This window comes from Medicago sativa, chromosome 1, assembly GCF_051527215.1.
Source record: "Medicago sativa cultivar Bolivia chromosome 1, Bolivia_mono, whole genome shotgun sequence".
NCBI classification, from domain to species: Eukaryota; Viridiplantae; Streptophyta; class Magnoliopsida; order Fabales; family Fabaceae; genus Medicago; species Medicago sativa.
In genome coordinates this window covers 86,172,934-86,196,596 of record NC_140749.1, presented here as the reverse complement: position 1 = coordinate 86,196,596, position 23,663 = coordinate 86,172,934, and the positions used below count along the sequence as shown (strand labels likewise).

At 37.5% G+C, this 23,663-nt stretch overlaps 1 protein-coding gene across 1 annotated transcript; it reads right to left on the bottom strand.

Moving 5' to 3' along the window:
• Positions 1–3,539: 3,539 nt before the first annotated feature.
• LOC146958575 (uncharacterized) lies at positions 3,540–23,663 on the bottom strand. Its single transcript, XM_085752290.1, has 3 exons — positions 23,563–23,663; positions 16,222–17,195; positions 3,540–3,724 (listed from the first exon to the last, which is right to left on the bottom strand). Exons 1-3 carry the CDS (start codon positions 23,661–23,663, stop codon positions 3,540–3,542), a joined length of 1,260 nt encoding a protein of 419 aa, XP_085608416.1.

Genomic DNA, 23,663 nt, shown 5'->3' with positions numbered 1-23,663 from the left:
GATGTTTTATATAAAAATGTGATATTTGACGATGTGTTATATAAAGATTTGTTATATAAAGATGTGTTATTTAAGGATGTGTGATTTAAAGATGTGATCTTGTTATTTATGCACTATATGTGTTAATTATGATGCTTATGACGATGCGATGTTTAAGACGTAGTTGATTATCATTTGATGCTATTGTACTATGATGTTGATATGAGATGAATTATTTATATGCTGCATATACTGCTGAGTCTTATATAAGATGAAAGTGTCGGTCTAAGTCAAGAAGTTATAAGATGTTCATGAAGTTCTAAAACGTAAGATGTTGAGTCCATGCATACTCATTTAAAGATAAGGGCTTATGCCCTGGAGCTTTTGCTCAACCAGAGACCAGGGCTCATGCCCTAGGAGCTTTTGCTCAATAGCGACGAGGGCTTATGCCCTAGGAGTATATTTATGCTCATAAGCGACAAGGGCTTATGCCCTAGATTGGTACCACATGCATTTGCATTTCCATGATGATTCAAGATGATTTAAGACGTTAAGAGTTGCATAGTCGAGTCTAAATGCATTGTCGAGTCAAGTTGGTAAGTTGTGATGTTTTAACGAATTACTTTGTGATGCCTTTTAGTATGATGATATGCGACGATGATTGTGACTGCTATATGATGATATATTGCTAAGATGAAATGATGATGTCTATGTATTTGATTATAATTGTTAAATTATAAGATGTTTATATTGTTAAATGTAATTTATGATTTATGAGCTTAATATTATTGTTTGAGAAATCTCACCCCTTCTGCTTGAAAATGTTGCCCTTCGTATGGGTAACTTGCAGGTAATCAAGATTAGGCGTGGTCGTGAGTGGACTCCTCACAGCGTGTCTTTAGGTGCTCTGATACGTAACGGGATGGGAGTTTTGACATTGTTTCTATTCCTTACGTATTGCTTTAAGAGATTTATAATGAAGTTGTTGGATTTGAACTAATTATTATGTTTTAGACTATTTATGAGACTTTTATGATGAGGCCTTCGTGCCAAAGACTATTTATGATGTTGAAATATTTCCGCTGCGAGATTTAAAAGATTATGTTGTTATATTTTTGAAGGATAAATTATTATTTATTCCATTTACGATTTTTAAGAAATGTGACATTCCGTTTTATGATGAAAAACTCTGATTTTATTTAAGAAATTTTTACGTTGGGAAAACGGGGTGTTACACCCGCCACACCCCGTGCCCGTCCCGTTTCTAACGCGTTAAGCGGGCCGACCTGCCCCGCCCCGTGCCCGCCTCGTATTTTAACGAGACGAGACGAGCCGAACCAACTATAGAAAGCGAGTTCAAAACTTCGACTCAGCCCGCCAAAAATAGCGAGTCAAACGGGCCGGCCCGGCAGGTCAGACCCGTTTTGTCACCCCTGATTTTTTTTCCTCAATCAATATTAAATACTGTATTGAAAAAATAAGCTAACTCTCTCTCTCTCTTCAAGGATAAAATTGTAAAAACAGTAGTAATTCAAAACAAATTTATTACCAATATCAATTTTCTTAATTCCCGTTATTTTTTCAAAAGGACCCTATAATTAGGGACGGAGGTAGTAATAAATTACTCCCAATAAAATAAGAGTTATGCAAGACCCTTTAGAAAAAGTTCATTTTTAAAGTTTCAAAGTGCTGAATACACTATTCCCAAGATAAACATTCTCTTTTAAGTTTCTTAACAAGTGTTCTAAGGGCACTTATTATCATTTTCCATAAAATAAATAAGGGTATGTTGGTGAAAAATTAAGTCTTATAAAAAGAGACAAAAAAATCTCAAAAGGATATTATATTTAGGGACGGAGGTAATACAATTTTTAAGAAAATCTCTTTTTATAATTGTTTAATTAATGTCTCTGGAACATTAGTTAACATTTCTCTGATTTCACTTTTTTTTTCTGCAGCCTCCGTGTTTCGTTTCAGTTAAACTTATAAAGATTGATGGATTATAATTAGATTAGTTCAGCTTTCCTAAGAAAATATATTAATTAGTTCACCTACAGTCAATTAATAATTTAAGGGTCTTGTTAACAAGTGTCCTTAGGGCACTTGTTAAAGATTCAAAAAATAGAAACAATTGATAACTTTTAGGTAGAAAAAGTTATTTTTTGATGTTTTATGTCAAAAAAAATTATGTCAAACACTTACTACCTCCGTCCTTAATTATAAGACCCTTTTGAGAATTTTTTTTGTCCCTTTTTATAAGACCCCTTTGCTATTTCCAACTACATTAATTAATTTGTCAACAAAAAAAAAACTACATTAATTATTTTTTTTACATACATGTCCCTATTTATTATACATCTTTTTCTTCAATCAGCAATAAATAGCATATGGAAAACATAAACTAACTCTCTCTTTTATAGATAAAATTGTAAAAACAATAATGATTACAAACAACTTTAATACAAATATCCATTTTCTTAATTCCCGTGATTTTAGCATAAGAGTCATATAATTAGAGACGGACGTAGTATCTGATTGGTCAAACAATTAATGGGGTATATATTAATATCAGGTGTAATATGGACACGAGCACACAGGGCAGAGTTTCAACTTTGAGGTGCATCATTTAATTTTCTTTCAGGAACAGCCAATAATAAAAGGAAACAGCATGGACAATAGGCGATTTTCTATATTAAAAAAAAAAAAAAAACATTGACAATGGGAAAATAATTTGGACCCCAGGGTTGTTGCCCGCTCACTTTTAGTTGAATTAATTGTGTTTTTTTGAAATTAAATGTTTTCTTTTTTTAGGTTAAAATAAAATATATTAACCAAATTGGAGAGTCTTTTTTACAAAAAGTTGTGTGAGAAAAGACTTAATACGAGATTACAATGTCACTAAACAGAACAAAAAAAAACTAGCAAAACAAAAAATAAAGAGCCAGGAAACTGCGAAAAGGATTAAGTCATCGCTGATGGTAATCGAAAACGAAAATTGCGTGTCTTACTTTCAACGACAAATATACGTTTTTTTCCTTCAAAATAATCCACACATAAGAAAGCCACCTAAGCAATAAAAATGCTCAAGATGATCCAAAATGTCACCTTGGTTCACTACAACAAAGGCCAACTTAATTGAAACCAAGGACTAAATAAAAAAAAAATCACATCTAACAAATAAAGGATTCTCATTTTCAATCATGCTACAACCTGCCATGTATCTTTTATCGTTATTATGAAGAACCCCCCTCTGAAACAAATTATCCTTAGTATGAATACGGTTGATAAGCATGCGCAAGTGAAGAGACTAACTTTAAGAGGAATTGCTTTAAGCTAGAGAATGTGAGAATTAATTGATGGAATGTTATTATTCACAAATGTTAAGAATTGATAAGTCCTGCTTACTTAGTAACATTTGGACGCATGTAACTCAAACCCACGTATCCTTCATATCATCTTGCAAAACAATAGAAGTTAATAAATTCACTACATTCACCCACATGCTCTTCCTCCCATGCCAACAACCTCTTTCTCCAATTCCACACCTCACACTCCAAACCTTACGAGAATATCTTCGCGATAGTCACCAATTTATTCTCAGATAACTCATACAACCTTTTGAACTCATCATTAAGCAAACCTCCTTCCAACCAAGGATCACTCGAGAACATGGTAGTGGATCCATCACCCACCACACGCCCGATGTTATCAACCAACCAGCTCCCCACCCCGGATCCTACTCCCCCTCGAATCAAATTGAAATTCTTCCAGCAAACTGAGCATACTCCCCCTCTGTAACATAACCCCCCCCCCCCCCCCCCCCCCCGAACACACAAACCACTAGGGGTGGGAAAAAAACGAACTGAATTGCTGAAGTCAACCAAAAAAAAAAAATGAACCATTACTAACAATTATGAACTTGAACTAAATAGTTTGGTTCAATTCATGATTTATCTATTTGGTTCGAAATAGTTCGGTTTTAAAATCTTCAAAAATTCGATTTTGCTTGATTTTTTATATTTTTTAACGGTATCAATAATAACAATTCAGTCTGATTTGAAACAATTTGGTTTGAAACCGTTCGGTTCAGTTCGAAATGCAAACATATCGGTTCGATTATTTTAAATTTAACAAACTGTTTGGTTCGGTTCAATTTTCATCCCGAACCGAATCATGCCTACCCTATTTACCATAACGTGCAACCAACACCCTGTACCATAAACTTGCTCGCTCCTCCAAAACCATTTACCAAGCGAGTCAAGTTAAACCTTTTTATCCTCGTAGCTCCCAACCCACCATTCTGTTTTTCTTTCAAACATATTGTTTGAATGCTTAAAATTTAAAAGTTGTTCTAACAAAAAAAAATTGAGAGGATTGTCTCAATAAATTTTGTTTACATATACTATAAAGGTTTAAATGTGTAATTGGTCCCTGCACTTTCAACAGATTTTGGCATTGGTCCCTGCACTTTTTTTTGTTTGGCATTGGTCCCTGCACTTTGTAAAAATATTGGCATTGGTCCCTGTACTTTTTTTTGTTTGGCATTGGTCCCTGCACTTTGTAAAAATATTGGTATTGGTCCCTGCACTTTGGAAAAATATTGGTATTGGTCCCAATCATTTCATGCCACGTGGCACCAATACCAATATTTTTTCAAAGTGCAGGGACCAATACCAATATTTTTACAAAGTGCAGGGACCAATGCCAAACAAAAAAAAGTGCAGGGACCAATGCCAATATTTTTACAAAGTGCAGGGACCAATGTCAAACAAAAAAAAGTGCAGGGACCAATGTCAAAATCTGTTAAAAGTGCAGGGACCAATTACACATTTAAACCTACTATAAATATACATAATAGTAGTAACACAATTATGCAATAAGTATTATTTTACATAAAAAAAATAAAGAAATAACTATATCTTTTTTCACAGTATAAAATAAAGATTTCACGTATATAAGCCAATAAATACCATGCCGGATCGTCCCATGAGCATAGCTCAGTTGGTAGGACAATGCATTATTATATGCAGGGGCTGGGGTTCGAGCCCCAGACTCCCACTTATTCACCTTATAAGGTGAATTTTAGCCACTAGGCTACCTGACCAAAAAAATAATAAATACCATGAACCCACTACGGTTAGGGGTGAACACGGGTACGAGTAAACCCACGAACCCAGTCACCCAAACCGAACCAAACCAAAATTTACCCGAACCCAAAAAGTTACGGGTCCAACCCAACCCAACCCGTGAAACCCATGAGATTTGGTTCGGACATCGGTTTAAGTTTATGTACCCATATACCAAACCCATGTACCCGAAGATTGTTTGATACCATATCTATTATTAAGTGCTATATAGCTTATGAATGAATGAATTTGGTACTTTAATTTTTTTTTTTTAAAGGTATTTGGTACTTTGATATTAAGTGTTATTTAGTTGATAGCATATGAATGATTGAATTAAGGGATGTGAATCTTGTACTATTCTGGTATTGTGAATTTTAGTAAATTTGGTACTATTTTGAATGAAATATTGTATGTATGATGCAAAGAAATTAAATTTGGTAATATATATATATATATATATATATATATATATAATTGGTGGCTATATGCTTTAAAAAAAATTTAACTGTTTTTTTTTCATAATTCAAAATGGATTGGTTTGGTATGGTTCTGTCTATGTAAACGCGGGTTCCAAGTTGAACTCAACCCATAGTATGCTCAACGGGTTGGGTAAGAAAATTACTTTTCTGACATTCATAACTTCACAATGACACAAGAAAATTACCTAAAAACCCCCAGCGGTAGTTAACTATCGTTGGGATAACCGGCAGCAGTTAACTACCGCTGGATCCAGCGGTAGTTAACTGCCGCTGAAAAATTGCTTTTTTCTGTGCTTTGGTCTTGTTGTGGCTGATAAATCCTGGCTTTTCATTACTAATATAGTCAAGCCATGCTATTTCCTTTGCTGCTCTACTTTCCACACCTACTAGTGGACACTGATCGCATGCGTATTGCTTGAACCCTTCTTGGATTATTGCATTAAACTTATTATGTGGCAAATTTTATTTTAAAAATAAAAAAAGTTGGTGAAATGATTATGAAGGTTGCTACGTTTTTGGCATGATGTGTACATGTCTTAAAGATGTATTCCATAGATTTTATCTAGTTCAAAATAAAAATCTCTCTATTGAACGATTCTGTGTAGAAGATTCTTGGTGTTGGTATTTTGTGTTGGAGAAGCCATTGTCGCTGTTCTCAAAATGAGTTTGATGCTCCACGGTAGTTAACTACCGTTGGAGTTTTTTTTTTTTTTTTGTGTGCTGAATACTTGGAACGGTAGTTTGTTGGAACAAAATGTGTTTAACAATGAACCTTAAAGAGTTTTGATGATAACAAGGTATTAAAAATTGTAAATTGGACTAGCTAATATTTGTTCAAGTGTACAGGACCATAATTAAAAAGTTACATCATCATTGGTTCTGAATGAGCAAATAAAGAGCAAAGGAAACAACAAAAATTTGAAGCTTGGACGCTCCTGAAGGCAACTTGTTACTGAAGAGAAAAAGCGCTCCTGAAGTTAAGCCGCTTCTGAAAGAAAGATTAGTGCTCCTGAAGAATAGTGCTCCTGAAGACAAGAAGTCCATAAGTCATATCATCAGAAGCTGCATCATCAGAAGCTGCAGAAGTCATATCATCAGAAGCTGAATCATCAGAAGCTGCCTCGTCAGAAGCTGTATCTCAACTGGATTTGCAAAAGATTCAAGAATTGAAGAATTATCAATGCAAAAGCTGTCTATTGGATTCGAAAACACAAACAAAGGATTAGTGGATTTTGCAACGGTCATTTCAAAGGTGTTTGAAGGCTTGTGCTTGCAATTTGGACGAAAGCGTTGACATTGTACTTTGTACGAAGTGTACAACCACGTTCTCCACTACTCTGTTTTGTGTCCACGCTACAGGACAAGAAAACAGCTCCAGAATACGGTTTTGCCTGCATAGATGTTCCTTTGGATAAGGAATGGAATTCAAATTTGTTCTTCATAGGACAACAACCAAATCAGGCAATATATCATTGGTGAAAGATCAAGCTTCAACAACGACTCTTTGGTGTGCTGGCAATTTCACAACGTCTCTTTCACACCACTATATAAAGGAGTGAAGACTTAGAGTTTTGGTAATGCAAGAACGCTGAACGAAAGACTCACAAGATTTTCACAAGTACCAAACCTCTGCTGAAATTGTTCTGCATTCACTTAGAATTTCTGTGTCTTATAGTCATATCTTAGAAATTCTTAAGTCCATTGAGTATGTATCTGATTTGTATTGTGAGCACCTCTGATTGTATATCAAGTGTTCAAACTTAAACAATTTTCTGTGTAATTTTGTTTAGTTAGGAAGTCTCTTGCAATTGTGCTTGAGCAGGAAGTCTCTTGATTGTGTTCTTGAGCAAAGGAAGTCTCTTGCTTGTGTGCTTGAGCATTGGAAGTCTCTTGCTTGTGTGCTTGAGCATTTGTAATCAGATATTACTCATAGTGAAATCTCCTTGGAAGTGCAAGGGGGACTGGACTACTTCCGGATTGTGGAAGGAACCAGTATAATTGCTTTGTGTTGTTCTTCTTCTCTCTCTTTGTTTTATCCGCTGCATTTAGATTCTGATCATCACTTCAGAAGCTGTCTCACTTAGCTTCTGATCAGTGTATTCAGTTGTTTAGGAGAAACGAAGAATTTTTTTAAAAACACAATTCAACCCCCCTTCTTGTGTTTTTCTCACCTTCAATTGGTATCTAGAGCCTTGGTCTGTTGTGTAACACTTAACCGTGCAACAGTCAAAGATCTGAGAAAAACATGACTACTCCTCCTCCTGATGGTGATACTAGCTATAAAAATGTCTCACATGATTATAGTGATAGTAAGAAAACCAGTGTTGGAAAAGTTCCAAAGTTCAATGGAGATGCTGAAGAGTTCTCTTGGTGGAAGACCAATTTTTACAGTTACATCATGAGCCTAGATGAAGAATTGTGGGATATTCTGGAAGATGGTGTTGGTGGTTTAGTCCTTGATGAAGAAGGAGCTGCTGTGGATAGAAAGAAACATACTCCAGAACTGAGGAAACTCTACAAGAAGCATCATATTATCAGAGGAGCTCTTGTCACTGCCATACCCAAAGCAGAATACATGAAGATGAGTGACAAATCCACTGCTAAAGCTATGTTTGCTTCTCTCTGTTCAAATTATGAAGGGAGCAAGAAGGTCAAAGAAGCAAAGGCTCTCCTGCTTGTACATCAGTATGAGTTATTCAAGATGAAGGATGATGAAACTATTGAGGAGATGTACTCAAGGTTTCAAACCTTAGTTTCTGGGCTACAGATTCTAAAGAAGAGCTATGTTGCTTCTGATCATGTAAGCAAGATTCTCAGAAGCTTACCTGCCAGATGGAGACCAAAGGTGACTGCCATTGAGGAAGCTAAAGATTTAAACACTTTAAGTGTCGAAGATCTTGTTAGTTCTCTCAAAGTTCATGAGTTAAGTCTTAATGAACATGAGTCTACTAAGAAGAGTAAATCAATAGCTCTTCCATCCAAAGGCAAGTCATCAAAAGCTCTCAAAGTGGTTGAATCTGAAGAGGAAGAACAATCAAGTTCAGATTCTGAACCAGATGCTGCTGAAATGGCCATGCTCTCTAACAGACTTCAATATCTGGCCAAGAAGAACAGAAAGTTTCTCGCCAAAAGGGGTAACTCCAGAAGCTCAAGGAAAGAAGATCAGAAGGGATGCTTCAACTGTAAGAAGCCGGGACACTTCATTGCTGAATGCCCTGATCTTCAAAGAGAAAAGTCAAAGGACAAGTCAAAGAGGTCTACATTCAAACCAAGCAAATTCAAGAAGCAGATTAAGCAGAGTTTAATGGCAACATGGGATGATTTGGGTAGTGAATCTGGATCTGATAAAGATGAAGCTGATGAAGATGCAAAGGTAGCTGTTGGGTTGGTAGCAACAGCAACTTCAGAAGCTGGATCAGATTCAGACTCAGAAGATGAAAACGAGGTATATTCCAAAATTCCCAGAGATGAACTTGTTGAGTCACTTAAAGAACTTCTTACACATTTTGAAGTAAGAACCAATGAGTTGAAGGATTTAAAAGAAAAATATGCTGATTTCGTACAACAGCAAAAATCAACTCTATTGGATCTGAAAGCTTCTGAACAAGGACTTAGGGGCTTTGATTTCATGTGTAAAACATATGAAGATCAGCTCAGGTTCTTATGTCAGAAGCTACAAGAAAAGTGTAATAAAAAACCTTTAAGTAATCATGAAATTGCTCTTGAAGATTTCATTATATCTGGCATTGACAGAAGCAGAGTAGCTTCTATGATTTATAGCATTTACAAGAACAATGGCAGAGGAATTGGTTTTCCAGAAGTGAAACTTGAGAAAACCAATCTAAAGTCTTGTTGTGAATGCATCAAGGAAGGTCTGAAAACATTCTTTGTACCAGAAGGGGCTGAGTTGGAAACTGTTGTTCAATCAGAACCTTAAGCTTCCAGTTCCAAGGCTAAGATTACTTCAAAGCCAAAGAACTCTAAGTCAAAGGCTATGATCAAATCTGATTCCAAGACTTCAAAGGTTAGGATCCTGAAAAGATCAGAACCTATTCCTCAGAGTCTGGTGAAACCAAAATCTGGGGTTCTGAAGTCTAAGTTTCAGAAGAAGACAGTTACTGCTTCTGAAGTACCAAAACCTAAGGTGATGGTTAATCAGAAGCAACCCAACTCACAGCACAAGGTACAAGAAGTGAAGAGTAAAGCTTTAAGTAATAACCTTCCAGGACCCATAGAACAATGGGTACCTAAATCTAAAAATGTCAATGATGCAGGTATGTCTAAGAGCAGTGCCAAAGCAAAGATCATGGTACCTAGACAGCGGTTGCTCAAGACACATGACAGGAGACAAGTCCATGTTCCTCAGCCTAACAATGAAAGAGGGAGGAAATGTGAAATTTGGAGGCAACCAGTCAGGCAAGATCATAGGTACAGGAACAATTGGTAATTCCTCTACCTCAATTAATAATGTATGGTTGGTAGATGGTCTTGAACATAACCTTTTGAGCATTAGTCAATTTTGTGATAATGGTTATGATGTGCTTTTTGAAAAACCCAATTGTACAGTAATCAACAAGGAAGACAAATCCATTGTGTTCAAGGGAAAGAGAGTTGACAATGTCTATAAAATCAATTTTTCTGAACTGGCTGATCAGAAGGTGATTTGCCTACTATCAGTGAATGATAAGAAATGGATGTGGCACAGAAGGTTGGGACATGCTAACTGGAGGCCAATCTCTAAGCTTAGTAAGTTACAACTTGTGAAAGGGCTACCAGACATTGACTATCATTCAGATGCACTCTGTGGTGCATGTCAGAGAGGGAAAATTGTGAAATCATCTTTTAAAACCAAAGACATTGTTTCAACCTCAAGACCTTTAGAATTACTCCATATTGATTTATTTGGACCAGTGAGTACTGCATCCTTATATGGAAGTAGATATGGATTAGTCATTGTTGATGATTACAGCAGATGGACTTGGGTGAAATTCATAAAGAGTAAAGATGTTGCGTGTGATGTATTCAGTAGCTTCTGCACTCAAATTCAATCTGAAAAAGAATCAAAAATTTTGAAAATCAGAAGTTGTAACACCCCGTTTTCCCAACATAAAAATTTCATTTAAAATCAGAGTATTTTGATCACAACGGAATGTCACATACTTCATTTAAATCATAAAATGGATAATAATAATTATCCTTCAAATTCAACATCATGAACAATCTTAAACTATTGCAGCGGAAAATAGTTCAACATTTAAAAGTCTTGGCACACAGGCCTTATTGAAAAATCTCATAAATTAGTTCATGAAAGAGACACGTAAGGAATAGAAGTAAAAGCAAGCCCCCATCCCGTTACGTATCAGAGCACCTAGACACCAACTGAGAGTCCACTCATGAACGCCTCTAATCTTTATTACCTGCACATTACCCACGGTCGAGGCAACATATACGCAGAAGGGGTGAGATTTCATAATCAATACATTAAGCATATAATCCAATAAAATGCATTTAACAACTTAAATGTCAACAATTAACAATCAATATATTTTTCATTTCATAACAAATACAATCATCAAATATCATTACTAATTTTCATCACAAATCATAATCAACTTAACACTCAACTTGACGACACAACTCATCTTTGACCATGCAACTCTATCAACTCAACAACAACTTGACAACACAACTCATCTAGACCATGCAACTCTATCAACTCAACACAACTTGACAACTTAAACATCATGAAACTTCTTGATATGCAAATGCATGTGGTACCAATCAACAACAAATGAGCATAATAGGCTCTTCAACGTGTGAGCACAAAGGCTGCCGGGCCTAAAGCCCCCAACTTTAATGAGCACAAAGGCTGCCGGGCCTAAAGCCCCCAACTTTAATGAGCACAAAGGCTGCCGGGCCTAAAGCCCCCAACTTTAATGAGCACGAAGGCTGCCGGGCCTAAAGCCCCCAACTTTAATGAGCATGCAATGAACTCAAACTTCCAACGACTTAGACGACGACGTGAACAACTCATACGACTCATAATCATGGACAACTTCTTAAAATTCCAACAACATAGACCGACTCATTCAACTTCAAGACACTAACAGTCAACAGCAGCAACCAGCAACATTTACATCGTAAAACAGTGTTTAAATAACATAACAACATTAAAGGGAACGAATCATAACCACTTATCATCATAAAGCATCTTAAATAATTCTTATACAACATCACTACTAATCTCAGTCACCTAAACAGACTTCTGGGACCTCTGAAAGCATCCTAAACAACCCTCTTTCTTACTTCTAAGATCATCTCAAGACTACACGTGCGAAAGGATCGCATCGGAACAATTTTGGGCAACTAACAGCCTAACTCGCAGTGGCGAGTAACTTCACTCGCAATGGCGAGCAAAGTGTGCATTCTGGGTTCCTACGTATTTACTCGCAGTGGCGAGTTATTCTACTCGCAGTTGCGAGCTCACAGGTCACTCGCAGTTGCGAGTTGTGTTGCTCGCATTTGCGAGTTCTGGGTTCTAGCTCGCAGATGCGAGTGTTCTTGCTCGCAGATGCGAGCGATGAATGTCAGTACGGCCAGAGACCTAAAAATTCCAACTTTTCACTTAATCTCCTAATTCTAACCTCAATTTAACATCTAATTATCATCTTATGGTATAACTAAGTTCTGTACACTAATTTAGCATCAACCTAACATCTTTTCATGATTCAATCATCAAATTCGGTCTTAAACCTAGTTCCCAATTCTCACCAAAACTTAACCTAATCATGCTAAATTCATCCTATAGAATCATACCCTTAATAGTAATGAAAATTAGTCTCACCCTTACCTGGTTATGATGAAATCGCAGCTCTCCCTCTAGTTCTCCTCTTTTCTGACTTTTCTCCCTTTTTCTCCAAAAACGTACGTATCCCGTTTTCTAACTTTTGTCTGTCTATTTATCTCTCCTTTTTACTATTCTCACTACTAATTGCTCATCTCACCACGCAGCCCAATCTTTAATATTTTTATTTTATTTCTCATATCTTATTTTATTTAATCATAAAATAAGTCATAACAACATAACAATTTCACAACATCATATACTCCACATAATTTATTCATAAATCATATAACTCACACATATCAATCATATAAACCACTTAAATCATAAATCATATGAGCATATATTTATAAATATATTCTAAACTTCATCGAATTAATTAAATAGTTAAGACGGGCGTTACAACTCTCCCCAACTTATAGAATTTTCGTCCTCGAAAATTTACCTCAAGAAAACAACTCTGGATAAGACTCCATCATCTTACTCTCTAGCTCCCATGTCAGGCTTTCACCAGTCGTTCCACTCCAAACAACTCTCACTAGAGGAATCTCCTTGCCTCTCAACGTCTTCATCTTGCGATCATCAATCCTCAAGGGTAAGGTCTCTACCGTAAGGTTGTCTCTAACTTGCACATCATCACTCTGAATCACATGGGACGGGTCTGGAACATACTTCCTCAATTGCGACACATGGAACACATCATGCAAATTTGATAAATGCGGTGGTAAGCCAACTCTATAAGCCACCGTACCAATTCTCTCAGATATCTGATAAGGACCAATAAACTTTGGAGTCAACTTCTTTGACTTCAATGCACGACCAACACCGGTCGTTGGAGTAACTCTCAAGAACACATGGTCTCCCTCTTGAAACTCAAGGTCTTTCTTACGCTTATCATGGTAACTCTTCTGTCGACTCTGCGACGCTTTCATCTTCTCCTGAATCATTTTCACCTTCTCAGTAGTCTGTTGAACAATTTCTGGTCCTAGAACCACACTTTCACCGGTCTCAAACCAACACAACGGAGTCCTACACCTCCGACCATACAAAGCCTCAAAAGGTGCCATCCCAATACTTGAATGATAGCTGTTATTATAAGTGAACTCTATCAACGGAAGATGACTATCCCAAGTTCCACCTTGCTCAAGTACACAAACTCTCAACAAGTCTTCGAGTGACTGAATCGTTCTTTCCGACTGACCATCTGTTTGAGGATGATAAGCCGAACTCAATCTCAACTTAGAGCCTAAAGCCTCTTGCAAACTCTTCCAAAATCTAGAAGTAAATCTTGGATCTCTATCTGACACGATGCTTGAAGGAACACCATGCAATTTCACTATGTCTCGAATATAAATCTCTGCCAACTGAGCCACAGGAAAACTAATATTAATCGGAAGGAAATGTGCCGACTTCGTCAATCTATCAACAATCACCCAAATAGCGTCATTTCCCTTAGGAGTATTCGGCAAACTTGTCACAAAATCCATGGATATACTATCCCATTTCCATTCTGGTACATCTAACGGTGTCATCAATCCTGCAGGTTTCTGATGCTCTACCTTCGACTTCTGACAAATCAAACAAGAGTACACAAACTGTGCTACATCACGTTTCAGTCCAGACCACCAAAACAACTTCTTTAAGTCATGATACATCTTTGTAGCTCCGGGATGAATACTTAAGCTACTTCTATGACTCTCTTCAAGAATCATCTTCCTTATCTCGTCATTGTCTGGAATACAAATCCTACCTCGAAACCTCAACACACCCTGATCATCGACCTTAAAGTCACTACCTTCAGTTTGATTACTAGCAACCAACAAGTCCACAAACTTAACATCAGCTTTCTGCGCATCCCTAATATCTTTTAAGAAATCATTATCAATTTTCAACATTCCTAACTTAACGCTCCGAGATGACATTTCACAAACTAAGCTCATATCTCTAAATTGTTCAAGTAATTCAAATTCCTTCACCATCATAGCAGACATATGTAAACTCTTCCTACTTAAGGCATCCGCAACAACATTAGCTTTACCCGGATGGTAATTCAAACTAAAGTCATAATCCTTCAACAATTCGAACCACCGTCGCTGTCGCATATTCAATTCTTTCTGATCAAACAAATACTTCAAGCTCTTGTGATCACTAAACACCTCGAATCTTGAACCATACAAGTAGTGTCTCCAAATCTTAAGGACAAATACGACTGCAGCTAATTCAAGGTCATGAGTAGGATAATTTCGTTCATGAGTTCTCAACTGTCTTGATGCATAAGCAACAACTTTACCATCTTGCATAAGCACACCGCCTAAGCCCAATTTGGACGCATCACAATACACTGCAAAAGGTTCATCAGGTTTTGGCAAAATCAAAACTGGGGCCGTCGTCAAACGCTTCTTCAATTCATTAAAACTGTTCTCACAATGAACATCCCACACAAAGGTTTTACCTTTACACGTCAACTGTGTTAACGGAAGTGCCAACTTAGAAAACCCCTCTATAAATCTTCGATAGTATCCTGCCAAACCCAAAAAGCTTCTAATCTCTGTAACTGACCTAGGAGTCTCCCATTGTGATACTGCTTCAACTTTAGATGGATCGACTGCAATGCCACTACCAGAAATAACATGGCCCAGAAAACTTACCTCGTTCAACCAGAATTCACACTTAGACAATTTAGCATACAACTTCTTCTCTTTCAGCACTTGCAAAACGATTTTCAAATGTTCCGCATGTTCTTCTTCTGTCTTAGAGTAAATCAAAATATCATCGATGAACACAACCACAAAGCGATCCAAAAATGCATGGAAAATGCGATTCATATACTCCATAAACACGCCAGGCGCATTACTCACACCAAAAGGCATCACCTTATATTCATAATGACCATATCTCGTCCTAAAGGCCGTCTTCTGCATGTCTTCATCTTTTACTTTAATCTGATGATAACCCGACCTCAAATCAATCTTGCTGAACACACGTGCACCCACCAGCTGGTCCATCAAATCATCAATTCTAGGAAGTGGATATCTATTCTTTATAGTTACTTTATTCAGTTGTCGATAATCAATGCACAACCTCATACTTCCATCTTTCTTCTTAACCAACAATACCGGCGCCCCCCAAGGTGAAACACTCGGTCTAATGAACTTCTTATCTAGCAATTCCTCCAACTGTTTCTTCAACTCAGCCAACTCAGAAGCTGACATACGATAAGGTGTCATAGACACAGGCTTCGTTCCCGGAACAAGGTCAATAGAAAATTCAACTTCTCTCTACGGTGGTACATCAGGGATTTCATCAGGGAAAACTTCAGGAAAATCACACACCACCTGCAACTTATCAATCACTGCTTGATTCTCCAAAGATAAGGATGCCATCAAGGAAAACATCAAGATCCCATCACGTTCTAATTGCTTCAGCTGCTTAGTAGACAAAAATTCTGCTCCACTTTCCTCTTCAGCAGAAGAGAAACGCACCGACTTACTAAAACAATTAATGAGAACATGGTTGTACTCTAACCAGTTCATACCAAGAATTACATCCATTCCACTCAGAGGCAGACAAACTAAATCAATCTCAAAGTCACGATCAAACATAGACAAAGGACATCGTAAACAAACAAGAGAAGTAGTCACCGAACCCTTAGCTGGAGTTTCGACGACCATTTCTCCACTCATATCAGACACAGCAAGACCCAACTTAGAAGCACAATCAAAAGCAACAAAACAATGTGTAGCACCAGTATCAATAATAGCAACTAAAGGAGTATTGTTAATATAACAAGTACCTCTGATCAAACGATCCTCATTTTCAGTCTGAGTACCAGTCAACGCAAACACTTTCCCTCTAGTCTGAGTCTTCTTCGGATTCGTACACTGAGACCCAATATGACCCTCTTCCTTGCAGTTAAAACACACAATGTCCGCATGCTTACACTCTGCAAGTGTATGTCCTTTACTGCCACAACGAAAGCACCGTTTAATATCCTTAGTACAAGCATTACTCTTATGGCCTTTCTCGCCACAAGTGTAACAAACAACCTCAGCACCAGCATCCTTCTTATTTGACCTCCTCTCATCATTAGCTCTTCCTCTTCCTTTGTCAGCAGGAGCACTGTAAGGCTTTGGGCGACTTTGTTGGCCCTTACCCCTCTTCTCACTCATAATCTTATAATGAGCTTTGCTGTCATCTTCATAGATTCTGCATCTGCTCACCAAAGCAGAAAAGTCACGGATCTGTTGGTAACCAATGGCTCGCTTAATATCAGCACGCAAACCATTCTCAAACTTGATACACTTGGAGAACTCAGCATTGTCCCCCGTGTAGTGTGGATAGAACTGAGCCAGCTCCACAAACTTTGCTGCATATTCTGTCACCGACATGGTTCCTTGCTTTAGCTCAAGGAACTCAATCTCTTTTCTCCCACGAACATCCTCAGGAAAATATCTGTTTAGGAATTCTCTCTTAAACACAGCCCAAGTAACAACTGCATCATCCTGCTCTTGGGTAGGTTGGAGGCTCACCCACCAGTCATCAGCTTCCTCAGCCAGCATATGCGTTCCAAAACGCACCTTCTGATCATCAGTACATTGCATAACTCTGAAAATTCTCTCAACCTCCTTGAGCCACGTCTGTGCTCCATCAGGGTCGTACCTTCCTTTGAAGGTAGGAGGATGATTTCTCAGAAAGGTCTCCAACATTCTCACATCAGCATTCGCACCAGCACCAGCATTTGGATGTTGTCCCACAGCTTGGCTACAGCTTCCAAAGCAGCAGCAATCGCAGCATCATTTCTTCCAGCCATTCTAGTCCTCTTATAGCAAATAAGATTCGCAGCCTCCAGGTCTCTTCTCTGCACAACACACAACATTTAGAATATCATAATAGTGGTATTCCAACTCCTAAAGACACAACTCGACTCACTACTTGGCCGGACGGACCGACCTGCTCTGATACCAATTGTAACACCCCGTTTTCCCAACATAAAAATTTCATTTAAAATCAGAGTATTTTGATCACAACGGAATGTCACATACTTCATTTAAATCATAAAATGGATAATAATAATTATCCTTCAAATTCAACATCATGAACAATCTTAAACTATTGCAGCGGAAAATAGTTCAACATTTAAAAGTCTTGGCACGCAGGCCTTATTGAAAAATCTCATAAATTAGTTCATGAAAGAGACACGTAAGGAATAGAAGTAAAAGCAAGCCCCCATCCCGTTACGTATCAGAGCACCTAGACACCAACTGAGAGTCCACTCATGAACGCCTCTAATCTTTATTACCTGCACATTACCCACGGTCGAGGCAACATATACGCAGAAGGGGTGAGATTTCATAATCAATACATTAAGCATATAATCCAATAAAATGCATTTAACAACTTAAATGTCAACAATTAACAATCAATATATTTTTCATTTCATAACAAATACAATCATCAAATATCATTACTAATTTTCATCACAAATCATAATCAACTTAACACTCAACTTGACGACACAACTCATCTTTGACCATGCAACTCTATCAACTCAACAACAACTTGACAACACAACTCATCTAGACCATGCAACTCTATCAACTCAACACAACTTGACAACTTAAACATCATGAAACTTCTTGATATGCAAATGCATGTGGTACCAATCAACAACAAATGAGCATAATAGGCTCTTCAACGTGTGAGCACAAAGGCTGCCGGGCCTAAAGCCCCCAACTTTAATGAGCACAAAGGCTGCCGGGCCTAAAGCCCCCAACTTTAATGAGCACAAAGGCTGCCGGGCCTAAAGCCCCCAACTTTAATGAGCACGAAGGCTGCCGGGCCTAAAGCCCCCAACTTTAATGAGCATGCAATGAACTCAAACTTCCAACGACTTAGACGACGACGTGAACAACTCATACGACTCATAATCATGGACAACTTCTTAAAATTCCAACAACATAGACCGACTCATTCAACTTCAAGACACTAACAGTCAACAGCAGCAACCAGCAACATTTACATCGTAAAACAGTGTTTAAATAACATAACAACATTAAAGGGAACGAATCATAACCACTTATCATCATAAAGCATCTTAAATAATTCTTATACAACATCACTACTAATCTCAGTCACCTAAACAGACTTCTGGGACCTCTGAAAGCATCCTAAACAACCCTCTTTCTTACTTCTAAGATCATCTCAAGACTACACGTGCGAAAGGATCGCATCGGAACAATTTTGGGCAACTAACAGCCTAACTCGCAGTGGCGAGTAACTTCACTCGCAATGGCGAGCAAAGTGTGCATTCTGGGTTCCTACGTATTTACTCGCAGTGGCGAGTTATTCTACTCGCAGTTGCGAGCTCACAGGTCACTCGCAGTTGCGAGTTGTGTTGCTCGCATTTGCGAGTTCTGGGTTCTAGCTCGCAGATGCGAGTGTTCTTGCTCGCAGATGCGAGCGATGAATGTCAGTACGGCCAGAGACCTAAAAATTCCAACTTTTCACTTAATCTCCTAATTCTAACCTCAATTTAACATCTAATTATCATCTTATGGTATAACTAAGTTATGTACACTAATTTAGCATCAACCTAACATCTTTTCATGATTCAATCATCAAATTCGGTCTTAAACCTAGTTCCCAATTCTCACCAAAACTTAACCTAATCATGCTAAATTCATCCTATAGAATCATACCCTTAATAGTAATGAAAATTAGTCTCACCCTTACCTGGTTATGATGAAATCGCAGCTCTCCCTCTAGTTCTCCTCTTTTCTGACTTTTCTCCCTTTTTCTCCAAAAACGTACGTATCCCGTTTTCTAACTTTTGTCTGTCTATTTATCTCTCCTTTTTACTATTCTCACTACTAATTGCTCATCTCACCACGCAGCCCAATCTTTAATATTTTTATTTTATTTCTCATATCTTATTTTATTTAATCATAAAATAAGTCATAACAACATAACAATTTCACAACATCATATACTCCACATAATTTATTCATAAATCATATAACTCACACATATCAATCATATAAACCACTTAAATCATAAATCATATGAGCATATATTTATAAATATATTCTAAACTTCATCGAATTAATTAAATAGTTAAGACGGGCGTTACAGAAGTGATCATGGTGGAGAATTTGAAAATGAGCCATTTGAAGCTTTTTGTGAAAAACATGGAATTTTCCATGAATTCTCTTCTCCTAGAACACCACAACAAAATGGGGTTGTAGAGAGAAAGAATAGAACTTTACAAGAAATGGCCAGAACCATGATTCATGAAAACAATTTACCAAAACATTTTTGGGCAGAAGCAGTGAATACATCATGTTATGTTCAAAACAGGATCTATATTAGACCTATTTTGGAGAAAACAGCATATGAACTCTTTAAAGGAAGAAAACCCAATATCTCTTACTTTCATCAATTTGGATGTACATGTTACATTCTGAACAACAAGCTCTACCTAAAGAAATTTGATGCCAAGGCCCAAAGAGGAATCTTTTTAGGTTACTCTGAAAGGTCAAAGGCATACAGAGTGTATAATTCAGAAACACTCTGTGTTGAAGAATTTATGCACGTTAAATTTGATGACAAGGAGCTTGAAGATAAAACTTCAAAGCAAGATGAAAGTTTTGCAGAGATACAGGTTCCTGAAGCTACTCCAGAACCTGATCAGATAGCTGAGTCTGAAGGTAGTCCAGAAGCTGAACCCACATCAGAAGCGCAAGATGAAACTGCTTCTGATGAAGCACAAGATGGCTCACATCAAGCAGATCCTCCCAGAAACACATTCAAACACAAGTCTTCACATCCTGAGGAGCTAATCATTGGAAACAAAGATAGTCCAAGAAGAACAAGATCACATTTCAGACAAGAAGAGTCAATGATTGGACTAATCTCAATGATTGAACCTACAACAGTTGATGAAGCACTTTCAGATGATGGATGGATCCTAGCTATGCAAGAAGAGTTGAATCAATTTCAAAGAAATGATGTGTGGGATCTGGTACCCAAACCTCAGCACAAGAACATTATTGGAACAAAATGGGTATTCAGAAACAAGCTGAATGAGCAAGGTGAAGTAACAAGAAACAAAGCCAGGCTTGTTGCACAAGGGTATAGTCAACAAGAAGGCATTGATTACACTGAAACGTTTGCTCCAGTTGCAAGATTGGAAGCAATCAGGTTACTTCTTTCCTATGCAGTTAATCATGGCATAATATTATATCAAATGGATGTCAAGAGTGCTTTTCTAAATGGTGTCATAGAAGAAGAAGTGTATGTCAAGCAACCTCCTGGATTTGAGGATATTAAATATCCTGACCATGTTTTTAAACTGAAAAAATCACTATATGGCTTGAAACAAGCTCCCAGAGCTTGGTATGATAGACTAAGTAATTTCTTAATCAAAAATGATTTTAAAAGAGGACAGGTTGATACTACACTCTTCAGAAGGACCCTTGGGAAAGATATTCTTGTTGTGCAAATTATTCTTGTTGTGCAAATATATGTTGATGATATAATATTTGGTTCTACTAATGCATCTCTTTGCAAGGAATTTTCTGAGTTAATGCAGGATGAATTTGAAATGAGCATGATGGGAGAGCTGAAGTTCTTCCTTGGCATTCAAATCAATCAATGCAAAGATGGAGTTTATGTTCATCAATCAAAGTACACAAAGGAGCTTCTGAAGAAGTTCAAACTTGACGATTGTAAAGTGATGAACACTCCAATGCACCCTACGTGCAACTTAAGCAAAGAAGATGAAGGAGCTAAAGTAGATCAGAAGCTGTATAGAGGTATGATTGGTTCTTTGTTATACCTCACTGCATCTAGGCCAGATATTTTATTCAGTGTATGCTTGTGTGCAAGATTCCAATCAGATCCTAGAGAATCTCATATGACTGTTGTCAAGAGAATCTTCAGGTATTTGAAGGGAACAACTAATCTTGGACTCCTTTATAGGAAATCCTTAGATTATAAGCTAATTGGATTCTGTGATGCTGATTATGCTGGTGATAGGACTGAAAGAAAGTCAACCAGTGGCAACTGTCAATTTCTGGGTGATAATCTTATATCCTGGGCTAGCAAAAGACAAACAACTATTGCTATGTCTACAGCAGAAGCAGAATACATTTCAGCTGCAAGTTGTTGTACACAACTACTTTGGATGAAACATCAGTTGGAAGATTATCAGATAACTGCTAACAGTATTCCCATTTATTGTGATAATACTGCTTATTTGTTTGTCTAAAAATCCAATTTTGCATTCAAGAGCTAAGCACATTGAAATCAAACACCATTTTATCAGAGATTATGTTCAAAAAGGAATTTTAGATATACAATTCATTGATACTGAAAATCAATGGGCTGAGATATTTACTAAGCCTTTAACTGTTGAAAGATTTGATTTTATAAAGAAAAATTTGAACATGCACTTTGTATCTGATTAAATGCTTGCTTGCTCCTGAATAGGGTTTTAGGTTCTGAAGTTAGTTCAGAAGCGGTAGTCCATCAGAAGCTCTTTATTGAGGTTCTGAGGAAAACTCGCTTCTGATGATGACGTCAGCATCTGAAGTCCAGAAGCTGGATTTGTTGCTTCTGAATAGTTGAATTAGTGGAAACGTTGGAAGTTACCTTTTAAAAAGTAACTTCTGGCCCACTAACTTGGTAGTTACTCTGTGAACTTCTTATGTGGCCTGTATGTGTTGGTGTATAACTAAAAGGGCAATGATGATTTAATAGCTTTGAAAGTACTTTTCACGCGCCCCCAATTTTGTCATTAATGTTATGTTTGTTTGTCTCTTTTGAATTGCAATCGTTTTACTTTTAACACTTTGACAATTCACACACTACTCACTCACAACAAACACATTTGCTCTCAAACCTCTTGCGAAGTAAGCGCATTCTCTCAACCTTAGAACCCTAAAATCTTCATCTTCTTCAAATCTTCGTCAATCATCAAATGGCATCATCAAGTTCGCAACGAGAAGATTCAATATCTACTTCACGAATGGTCCCTGAATATGACTACAGAGGAAGAAGCATGAAATTGGAAGAATGGGATTTACAAGTTCAGATAGAGAATCCAGTGGATTTCGATTCTCTGGCGTTTCATAAGTGTTTGATCAGAAGCTACTATGAAGAGCAAGGACTCATGCATTATTTCAAAATGTTGAATGGACCAACATATGAAGCTCTGGTTAGACACTTCTGGGTAAGAGCAAAATTTTACAACAAAGCGGCATCCTTAGCTGAGGAAAGTCAGATGGTGTTAATGTATCCTGAATTAGAAGGGAAAACAAGAGAAGAAATGGGTCTTGCGCCATTTGTTGAAGATGAAATCAGGTCTAGCATCTGTGGTATTCCAGTAAGAATTGCACAATGGCACATAGAGTATGTTCTTAAGGTTGCAGCTTCTGGATACTACTCTGGAATTGATCTTTCAGATGCTGCTGAAAAACGCATTTGGAAAAAGCAAGTCAACTTGGTGATATACAACTTTGAGAAGGAGAAGAAATATGCTGAATTGAGCATGGAAACTAAGATGCTTCTGAAGATTCAGAATGAGAACCTGTTTCCATGTGGTGACTATGTGAAACCAAATCTAGCTCAGAAGGTCCTTCTCCAGCATTTCATCAAGAAGGAAAAGGTGAATGTGCCCAAATACATGTTCAAGTACTTGGTAGAGTGTCTGAAACAGAGTCAGCTACTGGATAAACCCTGGGTTCCTTATGGAAGACTCCTATCAGAGATATTCTATCAAGGAGGTGTCTTGGACAGTCTCAGTCAATCTCAAGGCTTCACAGATCAGCTACTTGACACAAAAACTGGGAAATTCCTTAATGCTCATACTCTCTTGAATATGAAGCTAATCAGTGAAGTCACCAAACTTCAAACTGATTTAAGTGAATCTCTTGTTGTATCTGATCTTATGAGAGAATTTCCACCCATCTGCAAAAAGGATCCTATTGAAGTGCAGATGAGGTACATCAAAGATCACTATGAGGCAACCAACAAAGTCATCAGGTTGGATGAAGTACCTGAGGAAATGTTTGGAGGTACTGTGCCTCTGGCAAAAGGCAGAAGAGCTAAGAGGAAATTGTCTGCAGAAGAATACCTGGACGTTGAAAAGTCTGTTAAGAAGGCAAGAGTTGCTTCTGACAAACTCAAGATTGGTGGTTCTTCAGTACCATCAGTTGAAGAAGCTATTGGAGACAT

Bases quoted from the DNA above. Each gene is read 5' to 3' on its own strand.
- LOC146958575 (XM_085752290.1), bottom strand. From the start codon at position 23,663: ATGTCTCCAATAGCTTCTTCAACTGATGGTACTGAAGAACCACCAATC. The intron at 17,196-23,562 runs GTATTCTTCTGC...CTGCTTTGGAAG, and splicing joins ACAGACTTTTCAACGTCCAG to CTGTAGCCAAGCTGTGGGAC. The intron at 3,725-16,221 runs GTACTTGTTATA...ATTTGATTCGAG, and splicing joins TGAGGATCGTTTGATCAGAG to GGGGAGTAGGATCCGGGGTG.